At 42.7% G+C, this 18,963-nt stretch overlaps 3 protein-coding genes across 3 annotated transcripts; 2 read left to right on the top strand and 1 right to left on the bottom strand.

Annotated features, from left to right (window-relative positions):
• The first annotated feature begins 3,278 nt into the window (after positions 1–3,278).
• Positions 3,279–8,304, top strand: thsd1 (thrombospondin, type I, domain containing 1). The gene is made up of 7 exons (XM_084565350.1): positions 3,279–3,485; positions 4,290–4,684; positions 4,788–5,427; positions 6,158–6,319; positions 6,481–6,898; positions 6,997–7,531; positions 7,647–8,304. The coding sequence occupies exons 1-7, from the start codon at positions 3,347–3,349 to the stop codon at positions 8,301–8,303; spliced, it is 2,946 nt and encodes a 981-aa protein (XP_084421476.1). The 5' UTR covers positions 3,279–3,346; the 3' UTR covers position 8,304.
• A 22-nt stretch (positions 8,305–8,326) lies between these two features.
• Positions 8,327–11,117, bottom strand: fgl1b (fibrinogen like 1B). The gene is made up of 9 exons (XM_084565349.1): positions 10,907–11,117; positions 10,705–10,803; positions 10,333–10,600; positions 10,011–10,170; positions 9,824–9,921; positions 9,625–9,713; positions 9,408–9,533; positions 9,262–9,326; positions 8,327–9,142 (listed from the first exon to the last, which is right to left on the bottom strand). Exons 1-9 carry the CDS (start codon positions 10,928–10,930, stop codon positions 8,962–8,964), a joined length of 1,110 nt encoding a protein of 369 aa, XP_084421475.1. The 5' UTR covers positions 10,931–11,117; the 3' UTR covers positions 8,327–8,961.
• Positions 11,118–11,983: 866 nt separating this feature from the next.
• tpte (transmembrane phosphatase with tensin homology) lies at positions 11,984–18,928 on the top strand. Its single transcript, XM_084565289.1, has 19 exons — positions 11,984–12,338; positions 12,742–12,835; positions 12,924–13,004; positions 13,091–13,138; positions 13,228–13,389; positions 13,799–13,918; positions 14,700–14,799; positions 14,927–14,990; positions 15,533–15,597; positions 15,780–15,840; positions 15,948–16,029; positions 16,778–16,866; positions 16,966–17,027; positions 17,113–17,193; positions 17,813–17,918; positions 18,026–18,123; positions 18,208–18,303; positions 18,403–18,473; positions 18,561–18,928. The coding sequence occupies exons 2-19, from the start codon at positions 12,789–12,791 to the stop codon at positions 18,664–18,666; spliced, it is 1,539 nt and encodes a 512-aa protein (XP_084421415.1). The 5' UTR covers positions 11,984–12,338; positions 12,742–12,788; the 3' UTR covers positions 18,667–18,928.
• The last annotated feature ends 35 nt before the right edge of the window (positions 18,929–18,963 follow it).

Here is an 18,963-nt window from a genome sequence, read left to right as displayed (position 1 = left end):
ACAGCCAATTGTTAAGCAGCTAATCCCTTCAGTGGCGCGATTGTGTTATAGAAATACCAGTTATGACTGTTTTGAAGCCAGACTTAAAAGTGAGCACACTATTGACTGGTGAGTGGAGCTTCTGAAATAACTCCCTTTAAATTCTATCACACGTAACAATGTATGGGTGTAATGTAATAAATACCACCTGATCTAAATAACTAGATTTTATGTATTCTTACTGCTGGACTCGTTGAGATGCTGTGCATTTATCGCTTCAAGGCTTTTTAGGCACGTAATAGAAACGTTCATTGTTCCCATTGTGAACTGATCTGAGCAGTCAAAAGAGTTCAAAGAAGCTTCCTGTTTTGTGCCAACCCTCTCTAGTGGAAAAATGAAGGTCTGCAGAGCTGATTAGATTACCATGCCATGTGGCTCACTTACTGCATCTAGATAAACTCAATTGGTTCGGGAAATCTTGAAAGTTGGACTGAGGCAGGTCTGTGATTAGGGATTTATGCAGGACATTGAATTTTACTCTGTACAAAATGGGCGCTTGTTGCTTGCATGAGGGGATGAACTGATGAACTTCCATGCTCCATTCGAATAATCCATCTTGGATGGCCTGGTGTCATGTCGCAAATTTTGTTAAAGTTCGCTCTTTATTTTGTAATTGTGGGAAGACTCTGCTCGAGATAGATGGGCTGCGGTTTAAAATGTTTTATTGTGTTACCCTGCCACTTTGTGTGGGCCGTTTAAAATGAACAATGTTATTATTTATAACTAAAAATAAACTGGCTTATGAATATACTCCGATCAGATATAACATAACCCTGCCTGATATTGTGTAGGACACCCTTTTTACAGTCCTCTAAATTAACAGATACACTGATCAGCCATAAAATTAAAACCAGGTAGGTCTCCCTTGTGCCTCTAAGACAGTTGTGACTCATCAGAGAATGGACATGGTCCTTCTGAGGGTGTCCCGTGGTGTCTGGCAACAGAATGTTGTTAGTGGGGGCCTTTGGGTCCTATGGGTTGAGGGGAGGGGCCTATGAGGATCATCCCACAGATACTTGGATCAGTTTGGGATCTAGTGAATTTGGAGGCCAGGTCAACACCTTGTGCTGTTCTTCATGTTTTGTTTAGTTGTTCCTAAACTGTTTGTTTGTGTGTGTGTTCCTGTGTCAGGCCGCATTCTGCTGGGGATGGCTGCTGCCATCAAGGAGTGTCATTGCTATGGGGTGGGGGTGCCTGGTCTGGTCTAGGTGGGTGCTACATGTCTAAGTAACATCCACAAGATGGTCAATGGTATTCACTTCTCTTCAGTGGTTTTAATGGATCCTGCATTTATTGATATATGGTATCTTTTAACAACTTCTTATGTTAAAAAAAAAAAAAAGATTTATGTGTGACAGACACTTGGCGGACTGAACTATAGTATCTGTTTCACATATTTCTCTATGTAGTCACTTTCCTCAGGCACCTGCTGAAGCATTTGATGATCCAGGTGCCTGTTGTTAAAACTGATAACAATCTCCTGAATAACTGACTTTATATGATGCAATGCTTACACTACATTAAATAAGAAAATGTTTATAGGATACCCATAAAATATGAATGTTAATGTTATAGACGTTAATGCGAGTCACCTTTAAACCAGTAAATGTCTTATTAGCCTGGTTAGTTTAGCACGTTAATCCTCCCAGGCAGGAATGTGAAGAACATCGGTTTAAAGGGCAAACAATATACATGTGACATGATTTAAGAGAAAGGCCAACACGCGTTGTTAAGCTGGGGATCATTTTTAACTTTTAAGACAAAAGGTTTTTACATTCTGAGAGGAGAAAATAGCAAGTTGCACATAATGTCTTACACGCCCTGCTGCTGCTGCTGCTGCTGACCCTCAACTGACTGTGAGCGGATCTCTTTCACGCGCTCAGAGCACCAGCGCGCGCCTCCAGAGAGAAGGAGAGAGAGAGAGCGCGAGAGAGGGGTCTTGACACATTCGTCCCGCAGACTGTCACCGCACTGTATTAGCAGTTTATCAAGCGGGAGAAATGCGTTACGAGCACCGACCGGAAGGACCGACGTTGCGGGTTCTGTGTTTGGGAAAGCGGCGAGGAATAATGCTGTGCTGAGTCAACAAGACGTGTGAGTAGACAGCTTTATTTTCCAGCTAGCCTGCGCTGAACAGTGACGGTGGCCACCTCTATGCACGTGAAACATTATGCATGTCAATTTAAAACACAAGTTCGTTATTCAGTAGGCTAAGTTCTTTAGAGGTGAGGTTTATATAACTTTAACTTATTTATAGCACCTTTCATACAAACATGCAGTTTGTGCTTTACATGGCAAGTTTTAAATAAATTTAAATAAATCCACAAGTAATAATAATAATAATAATAATAATAATAATAATAATAATAATAAATGAAGACCGTAAAGCACAGTAGATACATAAAAGTCAACCAAATTAAACGTAATAAACACCAGGGATAAGAAATTAAAACAATATAAAGAATGTTAGGTATATGCTATAACGTTATTCCAAAAAGAAAAGTCAGTTTAAAATGTCAAAGCCTGTCATTTCCTTTTAAAAATAAAGGTCTTCAGAGAGCTTGCCATTTAAATGTCAAGAATCAAGCTTTTTGTCAGTTTAGGGACATGAAAACAGAAAGTGGGCCTCACTAGCGTTTTTATGGCACACACAAGGAACATTTAAAATAATACAGTGATATAGCAAGTTATACAGTATGTGGGAAATAGTGTCTTTCCTACACTTGAGGACCCCATGGCCGTGTACCAAAGGAAATCACCCTAACTATCTGGCTGGGAGTTTACACACGTATTTCAAAAGTTGTCTTCATCTAAGAATACGTATTAGGTCAACCTTTAAACCAGGCATTTATCAAATAGTGTTTTACTTTAATAACTGCAAACATACAGTTTGTGACTATTGCATCTCGGCCCCAATAGTCTGAACTGATATATATATATATATATATATTTTTCAACAGAAAAATAGGAATCTATTCTAAGGGAAACAACAGAGAAACTAAAAAATAAATAAATCAGCCAAGCAAATATTTGGCTCTGCTCATAAATTTTTGTTATGAACAAAGCCCGTCTGGGGAAATTCAGTTGTGTGGTGACGGCAGCTCCCTATAGCTATTGTGAGGATGAAAGGAACAGGAAGACACCACTGTAACTCCAGAAAAACTCAAGTTCACTGTTTCATTCTCCAGCCTTCCTGTTTTCCATTCCTCAGAGGACTGCACTGCTTCTTGCATTCCTTCTCCTGCCTAATGACATCCACACACAGAGAAAAATTGTTTCCTTCTTGAGGATTATTTATTTTTTGTTGATGTTCCTGTTTTCCTCTGATCAGGCCGGGTATGGTGTAATAGGACGGTCATGTGGTGTAGGAGAAAAAAGAGGCACAGACATCGGAATGCCACAGGTTGTCTCACTGCTGCCCCTCCTTGTAGCGCTCATGGGATATGGTGAGTGTAACCAAAACCATCAACTCAATTAAAAGTCCGTGCTCCACACTGTACTATGAGCTGATTAATGGGAGAGGGAAGGCAAGCTGGAGAAAATCGTGAAATAGTGGACGGGGTAATGCAGGGTCAGCCTCTTCCTCTTCCCACACCCGTTTTGCTTTGTGAGGATGTGAGGTTTGCACAACAGGATCTACACTCTGCACAGCACAATAGCTCTTAAAATAACGTGCTACTACTTTGAGTACTGAGTACTACCCTGATGAAGTGCTAAGAGAAATACTGTTAAGCTATTCACCACTAGGCTAACAGTTTAACTTACTGTCTATACTGAAGGACATAGCTTGTAGCTTACTTGATGTGTATGACAGTCTATGTGCTGAAGATTGAGTTTATTATTTAGTTTTCTTAGTTAATTACATCATAAAAGTGACATTGGATATATGAAATATATCGGTAGACCCATAAATGTATCATGGGATTTTGTATTATATGACAAAAACTGATACTTCCTATTGATAAGGTCACATTTCTCCCTTAAAACTTTCTAAAATCTGTGAAAATGCCCGTTTTGACTTCCAGTTTCTATACAATCCAGATATGGATTGGGTAATTTCACATTAAATAATCCACAAGCAAACTAATATTTGGTCCTTGAAAATGTCATGACTTTGAATCACTGCAGTGAATGGAACCAGAGACACAGAATGGGCACTTGCAAGGTCACACCGAAACTAAAAAAAAAATGGTTATGGTTATAAAGAGAGTCCAGATGCCAGAACAATGAGTAAACAATGTTTTCTGTAGCTTTTGCAGGGCTCAATGTCTGGCCCTCCTTCCATGTTGCCCTTAGCAACGGCAGTGTGTTTGTGAATTTCATCACAAAATCCAACGGCAGCGCTATCCGCAACGCAAGCCTCTCTCTGGTCAACATGGAAACCAACACCACCCTTCTGACCAGGACTCTCCCTAGCAACCAGCCGGACGGTAGGGAGGAGTTTAACTGTTCCTGTTTCTTGTATGCGGGAACTTTCCGGTTCCTGCTGAGGCAGGTCAGGATTGCCAGCGTTTCACATGCCAATGGCACAGAAATCAGTCGCACGGAGAGCATTACCTGGTGGTGGAGTTCAGAACTACAAGTTCAGTGGCCCACCTTTCACATTGCTGTGGACAGAGTCGGAAACCATTCAGAATCTTTTCAGGCAAGACAAACTAGATCTCAAACTTAACCCATAAAGTTGTTTATTTGTGCTGTAAAACGATGACCAGAATCATTATCATACTTGCCTTCTGTTGTCTCACCAGATTGGGATATCCACCAATGAACACTTCCAGGCCTGCTCCAGTGGTATTGACTCTGCTCTCTTCCTAGAGGTCAGCTTCATGGAGTACAACCAGATAGGGCGAAACAGCATCGACAAGGTCAAAACCCGCACGCGGCACCCAATCAAACCCCTCCGTTCCCAGAGTGTCGAGCTCTCCTGTGCCTTCCCTTTCACAGACAGAGACTTTATAAAAGTGGCTCTACGGTCCTCTCATGCAGAACAGGAGGTGAAGAGCTCTGGACCCCTCTACCTGTCCCGTATCTTCTCCTATAAGCTGCTGGTGGAAAATGCCAATGCCTACAAGAGTGGCTGTGAAGGGACTATGACTGTTAAATTGATAACCCCACCGTGTGCTCACATCATCGGGAAAGTACAGCTGTATAACGACCCAGGCGCTGGAAGAGGCGCTGCTGTTTCCTCTGCAGTGATGGGGTTAGGACCCGAAGAGCCGTCTTCTCCTCCCCTGGCGTTTAACTGGCTGACTCAGGGAGAGAATGAGACGGAATTCAACTGTTCGCTTTTTAACCCTGGAAAAAATAAGTACTGCTTTCGATTTGTTTTCAACTTCAGTCGCTCCCCCAGTCCAGCACAGACTTGTCTGGTGGTGTACAGGAGTTCAGGTGAGTTTTAACCGGTAGACACGTTCACATTTGGCAGCTGCCAAGAATACATTAACACTCTGCTCCTGTTTGTCATACAGAAGTGTCTGTGGATCAGAGGTGCAGTGATTCAATAAAGAACACCTGAGTTATGAGTGGGAGAAATAGTTGCTTTGTTTTATTCATCCAACTGATATAATCAGTAATAAAGGATCAGGTGTTTTGTTTTGTTTGTTTTTTACCGAATTTGTATTTTGCAATTATAACTATGTATTAATTACTTATATTATCTTATTTTTTTTTTTCATTTCATAAAAGTTCAAGTCAGTCGGTTATGATTAAAGCAACGACCTCACAATGTCAACAGAGATATCAGTCATATTGTTGTTGGAAAATAAGCATTTTATTCTGCAGAATTGTAACATCTAATCCTGTGTATTAACGAATGTTATTGAAAAGATAAGTATTTCCAAGGAAATGACTTGATTTCTCCCTTAAGCATTCACTTGCTGATGTCATGATCCTTTTTCAGCTGTCTGTAGTTTTGTTGTTGTACATCCTATTATTTTATTTTACCACCTCAAAGTCACAGCGTTTCATGAAACTGGCAGTGTCAAACCCTTTATCTCTCCTGACAGTTTGAAAGCGTTGTGAGCTCACTTGGCTCAATTTAAGAAAGTAGCAACACAGTATTAAGGCCCATAAACTACAAATTTATCTGCAATCTAAAATTTTTTTTTGTAATCTGCAGAGTCATGGGGGCCCTGGCAGCCCTGGAGCTTGTGCAGTGTGAGCTGCGGCGAGGGGGTGAGGGAGCGAGTGCGCGAGTGTTTACTGCCCTCAGGTGTACGAGGGATGCAGTGCACAGGCATGGTGAAGGAACAGTCTATCTGCTCGCTGGAAGACTGTGTCGGTGAGCCAATTCACATTTACAAGTCAATATATTCAGATTATTTAGTTTCTGCTTTACTACTTTCCAGTGCAGAACAAATCTTTTTTACATCCAAATGAGAAGAGCTCCCCCTTTCTATGTTGATTAAGATTGAAGATTAATTGGTTTCATTTACTCCCCAGTGTTACCTGCTCCTTCTTCATCTCTGCCCCCTCCATCTGCTGGAATTTCACCCCTGGGTGCTAACATGGTTGTAGTGGTTGGTGTCTCCCTTTGCCTGGCTGTGATTATGGCTACTGTTGTGGTGACAGTTTGGAGAAAGTTCTGCCAGACTCCACAGTGCAGCTCTGTCCGCAGAACCTCCGTGCATTCACCCGGGGGCCGCAAGCTCTCAGATGAGGCCTCCATCTGCGGGCACAGCCTCCAAAGACCCAGCCTGTCTGAACCTCATGGCCCATCAGGAGGCATGGGTGTAGGTGTAGCCCAGAAAGACAGACCTTCCCTGGGAAGTCCTCTCTCACAGACCCTGGTGATACCACTCTCACAGGACCCAGAAAGGCTGTCTCCGACAGGTCAGAAGGTGTTGCCACCAATATTTGGGTATGTTCAGAATATTGTTTGCTTTCATCATATATAGAGCAATGCCAAACTTACTTTCTTACTTGAAAAGAAAATAAGGTACAGTTGTCTCTCTCAAGGTACCGGTTGGCTCAGCAGCAGTTGAAAGAGATGAAGAAGAAGGGGTTAAAAGAGGCCACACTGCTGTACCATGTCTCTTCAAGCCCTGTCCACGACACCGTGATAGAAACATCTGCTTCACCCACCAATTCTCCTTCAACGACTGGATTTGCTCATTCTGCGCACACTTTGAGTGTACAGGATGATGCTGACCACAACCATTTTCGTATCACAGCTCCCTTTTCTGAGTTGCCGCCGCAGACCAGGGTCACGCCGGACAGACTGAGCCCCAGAGTGGAACTGATCTTAGGTCCACCTGTCTCTGCGCATTCAAGTCGGGGCAGTGCAAAATGGCGTGACCGCACTGCTGACTGGGTGGAGATGGTAGAGAGGAGCGGTTTAGCAGGTCTTAGAGGAGGAGGGGCTGATGCAGGAATGGCAAACTCCTATCATAAGAATCCAAATTTCCGGCGGACCTCCAGCTTTAATGACAGTAGGCTCCAACCACCATCATCTGCACAGTCAAGACAGTTCAGAGAAAGAAGCATGACTCAGGTCACCAATCCTCCTTAAATTATTAGATTTATGTAGTTGTACTTGATGTATGTCTTGCAGATCATATTAATGGAGTCTTTGGTCAAGATTAACAAACACATTTTGTCCTTTTTAGGTGGGATCTCGAACTCTTCCTGAAGGAAGTTGTTGGACCAAGGGAGGTTGGGAGCGGCAGCCATACCGCTCTTACCCCATTCCAGAGCACGAGTCCTCAGAGTGGACTAAATCCAGACCGAAGAGTAATAACCAGAGGAAGCCCTGGTTAGAGACAGTGGTTCCTTCTCATAATAATGACCTCAAACACACAGGAACCAACACAAACAACATTTCAGCATCAGAGAAACATGCTGAAGCAGAACTCAGTGGCATCAGGGAAAGGCAAACAAGTGGTAAGCCAGGAGGCGGAGAGCCAGTCTCAGGGATTGGTGGTCCAGGTATGGGGCCTGCCAGTTCTCATCGAGTGAACCAGCTGATTGTGGAGAGAGCTGAGCGGGCTGAGCAGAACTGGAATCGCCGTGGCCCATCGCCTATACAGAGGAACATCCTGGCCAGGAAATTAAAAGAGGCTCAGTCCTGTTCTGCGGCCAGGGGCCGCCAGCGCAGCTCCACTTTTAGTGTATCATCCTCGGAGCAGAGGAAGGACCGCTGCCGCTCTCTGCCGATGTCTGGAGACTATAGCGGCAGTGGTGGCTCTTCCTACAGGTTGAGTGAGGCAGAACAACGGATGCTGGACTTAGATCTGTCCTCGTCATTTGTAAGGGAAGAGGAATAGATCACACAAGTTTGTGGCATTACATTGGAAAGGAACTGCCTTTGCTATTTACATTTAGTCTTAGCCCCTGACGTCAACCCTCTCCCCTACATCTGTGTACCCATCTGTGTAATGTAACAGGTTTATCTATGAGAATGGGAGCAAAAAGAAAATATTTTTATAAGTTTTTTTATTTCTGTTGCGGGTTCTATTGTATTTTCAAAACACTTTGATTATCACTTAATTGTATTAAATCTAGTTCTTATGCTCAGAATTGCACGTTGGGGACATATTTCTGATTTGATCTGTGTATCAATCATTGGTACAGTGACTATCGTGGTCTTTTACGTGTATGCACTGTTGAACACAGACCCCATCGATGACGGTTTTTAAAAACTCTAAACCACTCTGGTTATGTTAATGGTTTACTGTTCAGAGCAATAGTACGTCATTGTAACCAACCAAATGTGAACATCAATGAGGCATTGCAGTTGAAATGCTGTTTGTTTTAATGAGTCATATGCAGCGTACACATAGAAATGATTACTGGAAGATGCTGTGTTATCGATATTTGATAAATTCACAAAATGAAGCAAAAGGAGACATTCCAATATAAAGGATTAAAAAGTGACAGACAGGCTTTGCGCTTATTTTTTTAACCTTTCACAAAAATAAGCCTTTACATTTCCCCTGCTCCACTGCCCACGGTGTCCAAGAAGACCAGGGGCCGCACCTTCATGGCGGTGTGTCTGAGGGAATACCAAAGGCCTTTCCAGGTTCCCCACACCACGCCATTGTCGTACTCGCCCTCGTACTTTCCCCTGCGGTAGAATTGTCCATTTAAGTTGGCTGCATGGCATCTGTAGAAAGAATTGTGACACAATGTCAGATATATATAGAAAAACAAGGGTTCCAAATGGCAATGGTTGTGCAGCCATCAAACAGAAGGAAGAGCTTGTCTTAATTTGAGAGGTCTTACCTGTTGTACCACCAGCCTCCCTTGTTCTCCTGGGCACAGCTCCCCTGAAGGTAGCGGTCATTGTCCTGTCAATCACCATCATCATCATTATCACAGCTGTTACCTGTCCTCAAAAGTACAATCATCAAGAGGAATGGGCGGCTAACCTGATCCCTGGTGCTGAACTGCATGCCACTCAGGCAAGCGGACCACTGCTCCACCATCCCAGCACCACCGGTCAGGGCATCTCCAGCCTTCCCACTGTACTGCCCATACTGAAGACGATACTTATCCTGGAATGGGCATTAGAGCAAATAATGTTAGCTGAGAAGATAGGAACATATCTGGCACTAATGAAAGACTTGTGTAAATGGTTTTTCTTACTGCCTCGTCAGTGATTCTGAAGTTCTCATACAATGCATAGCTTCTCTGCCCTTCCCAGTCCATTAGATCTATCTTCACCAGGTTGTTACCTTCAGGACAGTAAATAAGGGTTTTAATTAAGCAGCCAGGTGGACAGGAGGGAGCTGTATGTGGGTTCATCTTTAATTTTAGGTGTTAGTGGATTGTGTTGACCGCTGACCTTCTGAGAGCAGAGAATAAATGTGCTCATTCCCCAACCAGAACTCGTCATTCCACAGTTTGAAGTCACCGAAGCCGTCTCTGTAGTCCACCCAGTCTCTAAAATGAGAGTTAGTCTGACTTTTTGCCTCAAATTGAACAGCTTTATCGACAACAATGTGCAAGGATTTGAGGGCTACGTGGGCTACCTGTTGAAGTCAACTTTTCCATGCCGACGCCTCTGAAACACAGTCCAGCCTCCTCCATCCTCCATGTCGCAGTAGACTAAAAAGGGCTCTTGGTGTAATTTGGGTCTTACACGGTAGAAGCCGCTTGGTGGTCTCACTCTGTCAAACAATTCTGAACAGTCTACGAACAAACCGGAGATTGCTGATTACTTACCATGTTTACCTATGAACTAAATGATGTGAAAAAATGTGTTAATATGAAATCATGTACAGAATTGTTTTCCTGTACTTAAAATAAAAGAAAATACACACATATATAGCAAACCCTGTGCACCTTTCTTACCTTTGTCATAGACAATTAAACTGCCTGCTGGTGGAAGGGGTTTACTCAGCGTCACATCCAAGCTGTCTGAAGCCCCGCTGTCGTTGTGGCTCCCTCCAAGGGCGGCATCAGTTTTAGAGTTACTGTCAGACACAGCAGGCTGAAAAGGCCGGAAGTATTTATGCATCTGCAAGTGCTCAACTTGCCAAGTTGTGATCAAGAGTTTATTCTCCAGTTTCCTTATGTTGGCCTTGAGAGCTGCAAATTCCGGCCCACACGGATCTGGTGCCTTGAAACAATGAAAAAAAGATTTATAAGACCTTCCTGGAATGACTGTTGTTTAACAACCATGTCTAAATCTACAAAACAGAAAGAGTAGGATAAGCTACTTACAGATAGCAGGGCAGCAGAGGCCATGGCTGGGCACACCAGAGCCAACAACAACAACACGGGCAAGTCTTTCAGGAAAAAGTCACTTGAAGCAATATTTGCCTAAAATTATAAGTACAAAATATATTATAGATATAAGATGAACGGATACTAATAAAAAAAATAGTATTTCAACCATGAAAAAATGACTGTACCGCAAGCTTACCTTCATCTCACAGCGCTTCCCCATGTTTTCTCCAGGTTGAATGTTCTGTTCCTCAAATATTTGTCAGTATTATTTATAGGCAGGGCCAGTTCTGCATGGTCCACATTAGCGGACTCCGACAGACTCTCCAAACACTGAACTCTGGCCAGTTTTTTTGTTATCTTCCTCCACGGAGCATCGCTGTGTTTCACAGGTTCAGCCGATCCCAGAGCTGCTGATGGTCTCACGGACAGAGAGTGTTGAGAGGACCTCATTCCTATCATACCAGAAATGCTGGAATATTTTGTTCTTTTGATTTTGTTTTTCTTCTATATATATCTTTATTAAAATAATAAATAACATGTGACAGCAGTTACTTCATGAAACATGCGGGGGAGGAGCGTTTCGTTAAAACACAACCACGGGAAAATTAAGTAACACAAGAATATACAATACGATAGAAAAAAAGGTTTATGCTCACTACCTAAACCCTCAGAAGTCACAAAGTCTGAAATGTAAAAAATAAAATAGCAGCAAATTTGAATTTTAAAAGAAGTCAGTGTGCAATGTTGAAGAATGGCTCCCTCTCCTGTTCATGTCGGTTATTGCACCGTAAATTAACCCTAGGTCAACAGTTCACCTCAGAGATGAACAGACAGACACACAGGTCAAAGTTAAAACAATAAAAGTCTACAAAAATCAATATGAGGACTAATTAATACGTTTTAAAAAATACTAATGAGATCACATCTATGACATCAAGTGTCAGTGTCCTACATACAATCACATTTTTATTTTTATTATTTTTAATAAGTTAATTTTAGATATTATATTATATTACATATAAAATGTTTAAATAAATACGTTTCAATACTTTCAACTTTAATTCGTGCTTTCTTTAGATTTCGAAAAAAAAAAAATCACCATTTAGCTGAATAAAAAATATGACAGTATATTTCTGTAAACGTTAAAATGTCATTTGTTTTAAAAAATGGACTATTTGGCGTCGGGGAATGCGCCGTCCCGATCAGAACCAGATGTTAACGGGGAGCGGAGGGAGATGTGATTGTGAGAGGTCTGCGGTGTGTAGCGTAGCGACCCGTCGGCCTACTTTCAAAGCTTTAAAAACACCCCCCGAACAGGAAGGCTATGGTCACTTTTGTTTTTGCGCGAAAGCGTTCAGAGGAAGAAAGATGAGTAACAAGGGTGAGAAAGAGAGAGAAGAAGAAAAAAAAAAAACACGGGTGAGCGTTTTCACTGAAGTCCAGGAAGTCTGAAAACCGCTACGTCTGCAAAAAAAGAAAAAAAAAAAAAAAAAAAACGATGAGGAGTAGTGGATGGATAGAAGAGGGAAAAAAATCCACCCGGTTAACCTTTGAACCGTCTTCCTTTTGCCTTCACAAGAAGTCACAAGACGGACTCTCGTATAATTTCACGAATGACTGTCCAAACGGTAAGCAAGCGCTGCGGAGTTCAGCCTATTTTGTTTGGGAGGGAGGGTTAATTTGGGTAAATGCTCCAAAAGGAGAAGACAGGACTGTGTGGGAAGGTGCTTCTACACATTGATGGTTCGTGCTGCTAAAGCTTCTTAAAATATACCTGAAGGTAACTTTAATGCTAAACCTCTGACTGCTTTGGTTTCTTCAGCAGTTTTCTTTCTCAAAGGCTTCTTCAGACACTGCTGCTGCTCAGTGATTTAGGATTGTCTATACAGGCTCCTGTTTAAACAATGAGGGCTTGCAAAGATACAGCTTTTGTGCTCTTCTTCTCCACAGTTTTTAACACTGCTGTTTTTTTTTTTTTTAACCACTGGGTGCAGATTAACCTTTTGTCAACACTTTTGTTTTCAAATCCAGAGGCTCCACTTTCAGAACAAAGCCAGGAATAAGACGCACCCGCCACCATGTCCTCTGTCTACTTCGACCCAGGCTCGGATTCAGGTGTAAACGGGTGAGAAGACGTAGACCCTCTGTTTAGTTTAGCATGTGGTCCGCCCTGATCCTGCTCTCATCTGCCTTCTTTCTGTTTGTCTGTTAAGAAATGTTGCAAAAATGGAGGATGCAAAAGTGCAGATTGATGATGGGAAGGAGGAGAGCGCGCTGCCAGACACCATGTACTAGTAAGTTTCTGTTCTGGCTTGTAACGCAGGGATCAGGAGTGCGTTTTCCATTCAGAGTCACATTTGCTAATTTTCTTGTTTTGCAGCAATGTTAGGAAGAAAATCACGCCCTTCGTCATGTCCTTCGGATTTCGGTGAGTGTGTGTTTCTGCGGTAATGACTAATCCCCTTGCATCCCCATTTGTGCTAGATGAGGTTTGCTTATCTTTTTTGTGTTTTCCAGTATATTCGGAGTGACGCTCATCCTCGTGGACATCATTCTTGTGATCGTGGACCTCTCCCTGCCGACCAGTAACAGAGAGGCTGGGAATGCTCTAGAGGCCGTGTCCCTCACCATCTCCTTCTTCTTCCTCATCGATGTTCTCTTGCGGGTCTACGTGGAAGGGTGAGCGGGGAAAGAAAGACCTTGCACATTTAAGATGAATCTGTTGGGAATCCTGAGAAATGACGCAAACCATACCTTTGTGAAGCTTGAAATGAAAATTATTTGCAGACACTGCGTTGAAGAGGTTTTAACGTTAGGGAGTTGCTGTAATATGTCGAAAGAGTGATGCAAACATTCCCCAACATTCGTGTCAGCATAACCCGACTGTGATTAGCTGTTAAACAGGAAGTCATGAAGAGGAAGCTGGACAGGAAATGTATGGTCTGTGTTGGGGTGAACCCTGGCAGGCAAAGTCCCTCAGAAAATCTGGATCATCTTTAAACATATACCATTGCATGATCTGGACTGTTTTTACCTGCAGCATGTTCACTGACCTGTACCTCTTCTCTTGTGTTTGTCTCATTTTTAGTTTCAAAGTGTACTTCAGCTCCAGGCTGAACATCATAGACGCCTGCATTGTGGGTATCACGCTGGTGGTCACCATGATCTACGCCTTCACCGACCTGTCGGGTGCCAGCCTCATCCCCAGGTACATACGGTCCCCTTGCATTCCCAGCTAACCGTCACGCACTGAGACTAGGAATGGTTCACACGCTGGTTTTGTGTTTGTTTCTTTGTAAGGGCTAAAGAAGCATAAAAGCTATGTGTCGGGTCTGGGAAACGGTCGTAATAAATGCACTGATTTATAATCCTATGATCCTGATAAATTGTTGTTGACTTAAGCTCATAAGTAATAAATGTCATTTGTACGCTTGTTATTTAATATGATAATACACTTATAGGGGCCAGCTAAAGAACAGGCCTGAGGTTTTATTTATGGCCACCCTCTGAGCTGAACAACCATGTCTGTGCTCTTTAAACCACACGTTTTCAGTTTGAATGCATCATAAGCCCCAACAAGGGCTTTTTGGTTATACCATGACCCAGATAACTGAGAACCTTCACAGAAAATGCATCATAAGCATTTTATTTATTTATTTATTTTTATCTATGAGCCCTAATTTGACTGATTTTGGTGTTTCATTGCACCTATCTCCGTCATGAGCACCCTGCAACAATGCAAAAAAGCTTTCCTTTGGGAGTTCTATGTACTATACTAGTATATTTGTAATGCAGTAGGCGTATTCTGATGCACACTTCTTGTGTCTAAACATTTTATTTTAAGCAAAACTCAGATTTATGTTCCATCGAGATTTTCTGTTTTCTTGTCGATTTTGTTATAAAAGGTGTGTCGTGGCGTGACCATATCAAGGGTCGAGGTGTGTCGAATAGAGATTCATAATTATGTCTTTTCATTCATTCTCTACCAGGATCGTGTCATTTCTGCGCTTCTTGAGAATCCTCATTCTTGTGAGGCTTTTCAGGCTGGCAGCTCAGAGGAAGGAGCTGGAGAAAGTCACCAGGAGGATGGTAAGGTCATCGTCGTGGAAGCACAGAGAGCGGTGGTCGCCTGATACGCTGCCGAAAGGGTGGCAACTGTTAGGGCTGGCGTGGACAGCGGAGAACAGCGGAGGCTTGACTTGTTGTGTTTTCCCAGGTTTCTGAGAACAAGCGGCGTTATCAGAAGGACGGATTTGACCTCGATCTTACTTATGTCACAGGTTGGTGTCACATTCTGTTAAATGCAAAAGAGCACCATACGTGCTTTAGGGGTAGGATTCACAAGACAGAATATTATCACAATACGTAAGTCACAGTATGAAATTACTGTGACTTTAGACATTTTGCAATAGCATATAGTGCCTTCTTTCTTCAAATTGCTGTATGTTCTCAAAGGAAAACTTTGTCAACATCTGTTTTATCTTCTAAGATAAGTTCCAAGGCTGTTATCAAGTCAGTCATTTAGTCTACTACTAATCTTGTATATTATGGACAGATGAATATATAAACAGGAGATATCGAAAAGTGGAATCTTTAAGTGTATGACGACTGTACAGTGGTATCTATATGTACAACTGACCTGATCCAACTTAATTGAATGCAATAGCAGCGAAACAGCACCATCTAGTGGAGTATACATGCAATGGATTTGATATATTCACACAAAATAGAGTGATCTTATGCTGTATAGATTTTTTTCCCTCCACCCATAAATGCATCTAAAGTAGATTAAATTCGTTAACTCCTTGTCCCACCTCTTCAGATCGCGTCATTGCCATGTCTTTCCCCTCCTCCGGGAAGCAGTCCTTCTACAGGAATCCAATCAAGGTAAGTCTGGCTGAACTCGGGTACACACGTGCCTTAAAATTCATCTTGGGATGCGTGAGCGTACCTCCCTGGCTTTCGAGCTGTAATCACAAACGCAAATGTCAAAATCCCCGTCATCCCTCGAACCACGCACACAGACGTGCACAGATCCCTTAACCTACTTCTCTTCTCTTCCTGTGTAGGAGGTGGCGAGGTTTCTAGATACTAAACACGAAGGCCACTATAAAGTTTACAACCTGTGCAGTGAGTCAACACCTCCTCTAGTCACATGCACTGCATTCCTTTCATTTCATTTTTTTTTTTTAAAGGTAGGGCTACACCAACCCTGTCAATATGCTTTTTGTTTCCAGGTGAGAAAGGCTACGACCCCAAGTTCTTCCACTATAGGGTCGAACGGGTGTTCATTGATGATCACAACGTCCCCTCTTTGGAGTGAGTAGCCTGTGTTGTTTGCTACAGTGCCTATAAGAAACGGGTTTCTATGCATTATGTTACACAAGCGATTGCATGAACTCCTTTGAGTCAGTATCATCGCTGAGTCTGTGTGGATGTGACTCAGCCAGGCTCGCATTCTTCTTTGCAGCCACAAATTCTCCGTTGCATTGAGGTCTGTTGTCTCTGGGCCGTGTCTGTGTAGGTTTCACTTTAGGTGTCGTGTCGATGTTGTCTCCATAGTTGCAGTTCTCGTGTGGTCTGAGTCAGATTGTCTCACATTGCTGCAGATGAATTTGACCGTCTCGGGTCTGCTGTAGAGACTCGTCCCCGTTGTATGACTCAGCCACCACCGTGCTTCCCATTGGGGAGGCGTGCTTGTGGCGATGCGCAGTTTCCATCAGACCTTTTAGTCTGATGGTGAAAAAGTTACATTTTGGTCTAATGAACCACTTGAGGGTGTTTTTTTTTTGATCATGTTAATGATGCAGACGTATCAGGTTGACAAAAAATAGTTGTAAATGACATTATTCTGCCTGCTGTCAGCAAGGTTTATCTCCTGAAGGTCATTCTGAAAACTATCCTAACCCTTATTTCCAGCTTTTCTTGGCGTGCGTATAGATTACAAGGATTCCTTCATTCAAGGTTACAACTAGATATGGAAACAGGATCCATCACAAGCTTGCATTTCTACTTGGAACAATATTTTTGCAGCTTATCCCCCTGTCTTTGTACTGGATTGTCTCAGGGACATGCTGAAATACACGGCAAGCGTAAGGGAGTGGATGTCTGCTGACCCCAAAAACGTCATTGCTATTCACTGTAAAGGAGGGAAAGGTGATGTTTCCTAATCCCTACTCACTTACTTGTCATTGAGTGAATTATTTAAGTAAGTAACACCATCTAATGTGCTGGTGCTACTGCTTCCTTTCACAGGGCGCACAGGTACTCTGGTGTGCACCTGGCTTATCGACAGTGACCAGTTTGAGAGCGCACAGGTACACGCCGCTTAGTTTGAGATCATTTCAAGTCGGGCTCTGAAAATAGGCTACTCTGTTACCTTCATTTCCGTTTGTACTCCAGGAAAGTCTGGACTATTTTGGCGAGAGGAGGACGGACAAGAGTCAAAGTTCCAAGTTTCAGGGCGTGGAGACTCCCTCTCAGGTGAGGACACGACACTCAACTGACCAAGCCTACAAAGACTAGGCCAGTCTAGTTTTGCACTTTACAGCTGTTACCTGACTTTATAACTTTGTGCGTGCTTATATTCCTGCTCCTATCTTTATTTTTTTACTGTGCTGCTAATCTGAGAGTCTCTAAACATATTTTCGTTGTATGCCTACAATGTTATATAAATATAAAGATTTTTTTTTTTTTATATTATAAAATTACATTGACAGCTGCAGTCAGTGTAATCTTAGTTGCTAAATAGTGGCTACCCGGAGCAGACAGAAGGACAGAACCAGTAACGTATTGCCTCCCCAACTTTATTGACAGCACGACCAAAGTTTTTAGGTGGTCTGTTCCTACTTTTCCTACTATTAGTGTGATAGTAGCGCTCATGTGAATGTAGCAATCGTTGCAGGCTTGGGATATTTTGTTAAGCCTCGATGTAAACAGTTGAAGTGCCATCTCCATTCGTAATGATTTAAATGGGGCTGAAATAAATACAGTATATACTTTTTATTAGAACATTTACAGGCGTCAGTACATTATATAATATGGACTTGGTTATATAGATGTGAATATATTGATAAGAAATGTGTTGTGTTGTGGACGTCAGAGTCGGTACGTGGGGTACTACGAGGTCATGAAGACAAAGTTCAACAGACAGCTGCCTCCAGTTAAAAGCCTCAGGATAAAGAGCATCCGCATCCACTCCATAGCAGGTAAGCCAACTTACCCAAGGCACTTCAGATTGCAGCTACACCCACAGGGAACTCCACAACATATCACATGTCTATTTTTTTTCGTTATTTTTTGTGCTCTTGCCCAGGTGTGGGTAAAGGTGACGGCAGCGACCTCAAGGTGAAGATAATCGTGAAGAAAGAGCTGGTGTTTCAGTGCGTGTGCGCCAAACAAGAGAACTGCTCGGTAAGTCTCCACACACTCACCGGGTCATGACGCACCAGGAGGCATTTGATGAGTTGGGTGACTTCTTCTCGCTCGTTTTTTTAGGTATTTCCAGACGTGGGCAATAACGCAGCAGTCATCAGCCTGCAGAATGGGCCTGTGGTTGAGGGGGACGTGAAGGTCATGTTTGAGTCGAGCGCCGTGAGTTCTCGTTTTTGCACGTTTCAACTTGCATAAGTAGGGGGAAGCTTGTGTCACCACAGATTATCCTCTGATTTACATTGACCCATTCTCGTTTAGGGACTCCCAAAAGGATATGAAGACGTCCCGTTCTACTTCTGGTTCAACACGTCGTTCATAGAGGAGAACAAGTGCGTTCCTGTTGCTCTGATGGAATTGTTTCTGCTCATATCCTTCCTTGACTTGGTGCTAACTCCTTTCAATCTATCTGTCATCAGGCTGTTTTTACCCAGGGAAGAGCTGGACAACCCACACAAACCAAAGACCTGGAACCTGTACAAAGAGGACTTTGGTGTCACCATGTTCTTCTCAGAATCTGAATAAAAGCCCTTTAGAAGGACGGCACGTTGTTTTGATGAATGAATGAACAGAAACTGGTAAACTGAACACTAACTCCAGAATAACTGAGACATGCAATTACTATTATGTTATGATCTGTAACACAGTGGGATACCATCACTGATGTACAATTAATTGACTCAAGTGTTGCTCTAATCAGTTTCGGCACTTAAACAATGTATGAAATTATGAGAGATTGGTGAGGAATTGCTATTAAACAAACAGTAATGTCTTCCAGTGAACTGGATTGTGTGTGTGCATGATTTCTCTTAAGGTTGACTA

The sequence above is a fragment of the Chelon labrosus genome (genome assembly GCF_963514085.1).
Source record: "Chelon labrosus genome assembly, chromosome: 17".
NCBI lineage: Eukaryota > Metazoa > Chordata > Actinopteri > Mugiliformes > Mugilidae > Chelon > Chelon labrosus.
Note: the sequence above shows the minus strand (reverse complement) of the source record. Positions and strands in the feature narration are given on the sequence as shown.

What these genes read in the sequence shown, in the direction of transcription:
- fgl1b (XM_084565349.1), bottom strand. Translation starts at nt 10,930, where the DNA reads ATGGGGAAGCGCTGTGAGATGAAG. An exon ending in TTTAATTGTCTATGACAAAG is followed by an intron (nt 10,171 to 10,332) that starts GTAAGAAAGGTG and finishes GTTTGTTCGTAG; the next exon opens with ACTGTTCAGAATTGTTTGAC. An exon ending in GGAAAAGTTGACTTCAACAG is followed by an intron (nt 9,922 to 10,010) that starts GTAGCCCACGTA and finishes CTCTCATTTTAG; the next exon opens with AGACTGGGTGGACTACAGAG.
- thsd1 (XM_084565350.1), top strand. Translation starts at nt 3,347, where the DNA reads ATGTTCCTGTTTTCCTCTGATCAGGCCGGGTATGGTGTAATAGGACGG. An exon ending in CTCGCTGGAAGACTGTGTCG is followed by an intron (nt 6,320 to 6,480) that starts GTGAGCCAATTC and finishes TTTACTCCCCAG; the next exon opens with TGTTACCTGCTCCTTCTTCA. An exon ending in GTGTTGCCACCAATATTTGG is followed by an intron (nt 6,899 to 6,996) that starts GTATGTTCAGAA and finishes GTCTCTCTCAAG; the next exon opens with GTACCGGTTGGCTCAGCAGC.
- tpte (XM_084565289.1), top strand. Translation starts at nt 12,789, where the DNA reads ATGTCCTCTGTCTACTTCGACCCAGGCTCGGATTCAGGTGTAAACGG. An exon ending in GGTGCCAGCCTCATCCCCAG is followed by an intron (nt 13,919 to 14,699) that starts GTACATACGGTC and finishes ATTCTCTACCAG; the next exon opens with GATCGTGTCATTTCTGCGCT. An exon ending in CGATCTTACTTATGTCACAG is followed by an intron (nt 14,991 to 15,532) that starts GTTGGTGTCACA and finishes CCACCTCTTCAG; the next exon opens with ATCGCGTCATTGCCATGTCT.